The 6,475-nt window shown below is 44.7% G+C and overlaps 1 protein-coding gene across 1 annotated transcript in view; it reads right to left on the bottom strand.

Annotated features, from left to right (window-relative positions):
* Nucleotides 1-1,607: 1,607 nt before the first annotated feature.
* The window catches only part of rnf207b (ring finger protein 207b), a 36,156-nt gene continuing 31,288 nt past the window's right edge, over nt 1,608-6,475 (bottom strand). Inside the window, exons 15-17 of the mRNA XM_067970214.1 lie at nt 6,232-6,349; nt 4,596-4,691; nt 1,608-3,624 (exon numbers count right to left, since the gene is read on the bottom strand). Coding sequence (XP_067826315.1) covers nt 3,441-3,624; nt 4,596-4,691; nt 6,232-6,349 — 398 coding nt within the window. The 3' untranslated portion in view covers nt 1,608-3,440. The remainder of the gene's footprint in view (nt 3,625-4,595; nt 4,692-6,231; nt 6,350-6,475) is intronic.

Genomic DNA, 6,475 nt, shown 5'->3' with positions numbered 1-6,475 from the left:
CAGCGGAGGAGCATTTTGACTTCAGGTATTGGCAGCGCACACCCCGGTGGATCCAGTAAACCAGCAGAGGCGTGAGTGAAACCCAAGGACCAAGAGCACATGCACTTCCCACCAGGAGACACTGGATAACGATCAAGAACAAGAACCCTGATCGATTTTTGCTGCCCTTCCCTTACCCAGGGCCATGTTCGGTAAGATCAGCTAACTCAGCACAGATCAGCAATTGAGTCTGTCACTAACCTGGTCTCAGTCTAACACTGACTTCTGCATTCACTCACATTGACAGAGCTGACAAACCCGTTTTTATTTTTGGGCGGCGGTGGGCGACAGGAAGAGACTAGATTTCCAAATGAACCACATCTGCCCACAGAAGAGTGATTAGAAATGAACAACTCACTCACTGCTCTGATTCTGTGCATTACTGAAGTTGGACAACCTAGAAACAGCATTATTAAAATAAGCGTTAACAAATCTGAGTGTGTGGGCTCCCAAATACATTGAAAACACCAGACTGCTTCCCCTGATTACTCAGTTGTTAGAGACAGTGAGCCACTGAGACCAGCAAGATCCCCCCAGGCTCGATTTCTGGGCTGGGTGTAGGGGAGCTGCAATTAGCCTCAAAGAAGGGAAAAAATCAGCTAGGATTCTTGCTTTGGAACATCATGCATGTGTGTGGAGGTTAGGTAAGGACAGGGATAGAGCCTGCTACAGTCCACACCACAGTCAAGTAAACGGCCAACTTTTACTGTCTAAGCTCTTAATTTTTAGCGTTCTTCAGGATGTGGGCATCGCTGGCAAGGCTGGCACTTATTGCCCTTGGCCAAGTTGCCCTTGAGAAGTTAGAAATGTTGAGCTGTTTGAGTTAATAATGCAATGTCAATAAATGAGCTAAATGCTAATACAAGATCCTTTTTAAAGACTGCGAGAATCAGAAATGTTTGGCTTACAAACTGCTTTGAGGAATATCAAAGATAGTTCAGTATCTAGAATGCTCTCCTGCTACAGTTTTACAATAATGTCTTTGAGCTGATTTTTTTTTTTTCACTTTCCTCCCCTCCTTTTCTCGATTCCCAGTTTGGATACTATTCTGAGGGCATCAACAGCCCTCCAGTTCCTTGCCCAAATGGCTGTTCTTCACACTAAAGCCTAGACACTGGGTGTCGGAAAGATATTCGATCATGGGGGGGGGGGGGGGTGGAGGGGTGCAGGGCGGAGACTGGGGCTGGTGTGGGGTTGTAACGTTTAGCATGGTCCCATTCCTAGCTGGTGGGAAGAAAATAGAATGTTGAATCCGGACCCAAGAGAAGTAAGGGTCTGTTACGGTTTTCCTTCTGGTAACTTTACAACGGACTCCAATTCTCAAACCACAGCCGTAAAGAACATCGAGTGCAGTCTATCCAGTTCTGCACAATCTCCATTACAGTTACCAGCCATATTGCTGCACAAGACCCCAGGCAGGATTTATGTTAGTAGGCTAATCACTGCCTGCTAGTTCTGCTTTATTATAGGGCTTGCCTGTTTGATACTGCCAGGGGCACACAACTGTGATGGCAACTTCTGAGATTTTCAATCAGAAGGCTTGTGAAAAAATAAAAATTGTCCAATCGTAAAATCAGGCAGCGTCTTTAAAGCATCAGTTTGTTTTACATGATTGACAGTGGTAATTCACAAAGCTTATATCACAACTTCTTGCTTCTAAGCCCAGCTACCCAACATATGCCAGAAGGTGTCAGCCTAAAGCTTCATTCTGGGCATTATCCACCAGAGTTACATGCACTGAATCACACTGGTACTTTCTGGGAATTATAATCCACGACCTAATTTAGCTGCTAGAACTATGCAGGCATCAGGAATGTAGCAGAATCCAGGTTCCAGAGAGAGAAGCAGGAGGGAAATGTTGCAGAGATTTCAAACACAGCAAAGGCAACTCTGTCTAAGTTTAATGATTTTGGTTGTGAATGTTGTCATTTTTATGTGTTTTTAATGATGGAAACTTTATTTTTAGTACTTTACCCTTCAGCTTCTGAGAAAGCATTTTTGATCGATTTCATTGGTTTCCCCTTCTCCTTACTAACTGTTTACTGGTAACTTTCTTTGCTGTTTACTTTTACTGGCAATAAAAATAGATAATGCTGGAAGTACACAGCAGGTCAGTCGGGAAAAAAAGGGGTTAATGTTTTGGGGGTGTGTGTACCCTTCATCAGAACTCACTCAGGTATACACTGGAAACATTAACTTGTCTTTTTTCCTTTCAGGTGCTGACTGACCCACTGAACTTTTCCAGCACTTTTCTGTTTTTATTTCAGATTTCCAGCATTTGGAGTTTTTTCTTTTTATTCATCATTTTATTTTTTGCTGATTCGTTAATTCTTCATTGCTCGATTTTGCTTGCTCCTTATTGATTGGTAGTTTTCCCATCTGCAGTTCTACTTGTTCAGTAACATTTGAGGCAGTCGGTAAGATTCACTAATCAGTGACTTGTTTCTTTTTGACGAATGATGTTTTAGCCAATCAACTGCAAGGGTGTCCTGCACTTTGCACGTGTGACATTTGTAAGTGTGAGACTTTTTACTCACACTGGATATGCACATTAGATGCAAAACATTTAATTATATAATAGATTTGTTTACCTCAGCGGGGAGCAGTATTGGGGGAACCACCTCCATCTCAGCACCTCCCTGTTGCGGAGGGAAAAATCAGCCAGCATTCTCACTCCTGATCACTATCCACCAACCCCTGAGGCAAAATGTGTGTGTGTGTTAGGATACTAGGTGAGGACAGGATAAGACTCTGCTGTGCTGTCCTTTTACGACTGAATACTCTGCAGACACTTAAGCCCCGATTTTTAACCTAACCCGCCCAATGAGAGCGAGTTAGGTTAAAATCGGGGTTTTACATTCTGGGCTCACAGGTGAAGCGTAGTCACATGTACAAGGTACTGGAGCGTGCCTGTGGAACTGTACCCAGCAAGGGAGGAGGCTGAGATATATATATTTTTTTTAAATTCCTAGGCTTTGAGTTCTACACAGAATTACCAGTCCTTCGTTATGTCAGTGTCACTCTTTGCAGGAAAAAACATTCATAGCAATTCAGGCCTTTGTTGAAATAAGTAAGCACAAAGTGATGTGAATGGAGAGATAAGAAACAGCTTAAAACATGAGGATGACCAGAACACGAGCAAACAGTAACATAAAGAGCAAACTGACTTTGTCACTTGGGATTAAGTCCCTGCTAAAAGACAATGGAACCAAATATGTATGTTCTTATCCAAAGGTATCTAATATTCTACTTTTAAATATGGATTATTTGTGAACTAGACTTGGGATTGCGGATATCAAATGGGGAACACCATCAAAACGGTGGGAAAGTCAACATATTGTATTTACATTCTGAGGGCTGTCACAGTTCAGTGGAGGAGGCTGGTCTCTCATGCTCCTGTGCTATGAGGTGAGCTCCTTCCTGTCGGGGCTCTCCAATCCGCTCTTGTGTTTTGTCGCCCGGTACAATTCCTTGGATTTCATGTCCGAATCCTCAGACAGAATGTTCAGAGTTCTGTTGTCAATTACTTTGTCCTTGTTGTCAATCAGTTTCTCTTTGTCTTCAATCATGCACGTGAGGTCATTCCTACAAGGGAATCAAAATGTTACTCTTTTCTTTTCTCCCGGTTTCCTCCCTTTCTCTGCTGAAAGCCAGCTGCCAGTATCTTGCCCAAGTAGCCGTTCTTCAGGTGTGAGCAGATAAACATCGAATGGCAGCAGGCTACTCAACAATGGTGGGCATCACAGTTAAGCCATCTCCCTTCCTCCCCCAATAACCAAACACAAGTGCATCCTAGCAGGAGTCACTGGTTAGTGATCAGGAGCAGGAAATCTGGTGATTTGTTTGCCTACTGCAGCCCTCCAGCCCAGGGGTTGTGAGGCCAATTCTGGGGATGGCCTGAGGTCATGAAAGACGCTATATAAATGCAGGACTTTCATAGTATCGTAGTATGGTACAGCACAGAAGGAAGCTATTCGGCCTATCGTGCCTGTGCTGGCTCTTTGAAAGAGTTATCCAATGAGACCCACTCCCCAGCTCTTTCCCTGTAGCCCTGATTTTAAAAAAAATTCCCTTTAAGTATATATCCAATTCCCTTTTGAAAGTTACAATTGAATCTGTTTCCACTGCCCTTTCAGGCAGCGCATTCCAGATCATAACAATTCCCTGCTTAAAAAAAAAAGTTTCCTCGTGTCGCCTCTGGTTCTTTTGCCAATCACCTTAAACCTGTGTCCTCTGGTTACCGACCTTCCTGCCAATGGAAACAGTTTCTCCTTATTAACTCTATCGAAACCCTTCATGATTTTGAACACCTCTATCAAATCTCCTCTTAACCTCCCAGCTCTAAGGAGAACAACCCCAGATTCTCCAGTCTCGACACATAACTGAAGTCCCTCATCCCTGGAATCGTTCTAGTAAATCATTTTAGCATAAACCTTTATAAAATGTTTTTTTTTTCTTTGGGATCTTGCTGATCTGTACAGCTCAGCAACTCCTTGGATAAATTTCATGAACCATTTGGGGAGGTGCTCATGGCAACTTTGCGAGTGAGGTCCTACCTGTGCTGTCCACCCGCAGTCACGACAGAGCTTTCATCATAAATTTTCAGCATGTTATCCGTTCTGTCATCCTTCACCTCCTTTGGCTCTTTCAGTCTGTGAAAAACACAGCAAAGTGCGAGTGTCGGTAAAAGGGACAAAGTCTTAAAGCCAAAAGATCAAGTAACAGACTGTTCTGCTGGAAGGGAGAAAGGAATCGGCTGATAGGGTGAGATGATGTAGGGTGGGAGGAGGCTCCTGTGGAGACCAGTTGGGCCGAATGGCCTGTTTCTGTTCTGTAAATTCTGTGTTTAAAAAAAAAATGGTGAACGGCCAAGACCTTTAAGATTCTGAGGGGACTCGATAGGGTAGATGCTGAGAGGATGTTACCCCTCATGGGGGAATCTGAAACTAGGGGGCATAGTCTCAGAATAAGGGGTCGCCCATTTAAGATGGAAATGAGGAGGAATTTCTTCTCCCAGAGGGTCCTGAATCTTTGGAATTCTTTACCCCAAAAAGCTGTGGAGGCTGAGTCATTGAATACATTCAAGGCTGAGTTGGACAAATTTTTGAACAGCAAGGGAGTCAAAGGATATGGGGAAAGGACGGGAAAGTGGAGTTGAGGTAAAAATCAGATTAGCCATGATCTCATTAAATGGCGGAGCAGGCTCGAGGGGCCGAATGGCCTACTCCTGCTCCTATCACTTAGGGTCTTTGATGTGAGACAGTACCAAGACTGAAAAGAAGAGATGAGGTAAATCAGAAAGTAGCGATTAGATGATGTTAAGCTTGGGTTTTGAAAACCTGAAGATTATCGGAGGAAGGAAAGAGCGAAGAAGGTAAAGAATTCTACAGACTTATCGCACCATCTCCTCCTCTAACTCATCCTGGGAAAGATGGAGTTAGGGTGGGAGACGGTGTACGAGGAACGCAGGGAGTTAGGGTGGGAGACGGTGTACGAGGAACGCAGGGAGTTAGGGTGGGAGACGGTGTACGAGGAACGCAGGGAGTTAGGGTGGGAGACGGTGTACGAGGAACGCAGGGAGTTAGGGTGGGAGACGGTGTGCGAGGAACGCAGGGAGTTAGGGTGGGAGACGGTGTACGAGGAACGCAGGGAGTTAGGGTGGGAGACGGTGTACGAGGAACGCAGGGAGTTAGAGTTTGTAAGGCACCTGATTTTCAGCTTAGAAAGTTCAAGAGGAACACTGACCATAGTCGTATCAGCAAACATTCACAACCCCTCCCTAACAGTGCCGCAAAAGCCCTCAGAAATCAGTTTCTTTATTTTAAAAAGGCAGTTTATGCTCATGAGAATATAAACACGCAGACATGTGGAAATGTTACGGAGAAAATGTATTTCTTTTTAGTTTCCAATCCTGGGTTACTGGAGAGCAAACTCAGTCCAGGTTCCCAGTTCCGATCACCCAGTGATCCCTTCTGGGAATTAACCGTCCGCGTTTGTGGATATCGGCAGAAGACAGGAGAAGGCCCTGCTGCGGTGCCTCCACAGTAGAAAAGCAGCTGACCTTCGTGGTCTGTAGATAAAGAAAGGCCAGCGGAGGGCGGCTGGTGCCCGTAATACCACCCAGTAACAGTTGGAACCATCAAGAGAAGAATTGGAGGAGGAAAGAAAGTAGGATTGATGGGAATGACTAACCGGGGCTCCAGGCGCTCCTTCACCTTCGCAATTGAGCGGATGTAGGGGCTGATCTGGCGTGTGATTGTCGTTAGGTATGTGTTCTCTTGCTTCAGCAACATCAGGTCGTGTAGTTGTGCTGGAAAATATAATAAAATGTTGAACCGGTATAAGGAGCCTGGCTGTACTTCCTTGCAGTCACGCGAAAGCACATTCCACAGCGTGATTATTTGGCTGCACTTCAATACAGATTTCACTGTGCAGT

This window comes from Heptranchias perlo, chromosome 32 (assembly GCF_035084215.1).
Source record: "Heptranchias perlo isolate sHepPer1 chromosome 32, sHepPer1.hap1, whole genome shotgun sequence".
In the NCBI taxonomy this organism is placed as follows: Eukaryota; Metazoa; Chordata; class Chondrichthyes; order Hexanchiformes; family Hexanchidae; genus Heptranchias; species Heptranchias perlo.
Note: the sequence above shows the minus strand (reverse complement) of the source record. Positions and strands in the feature narration are given on the sequence as shown.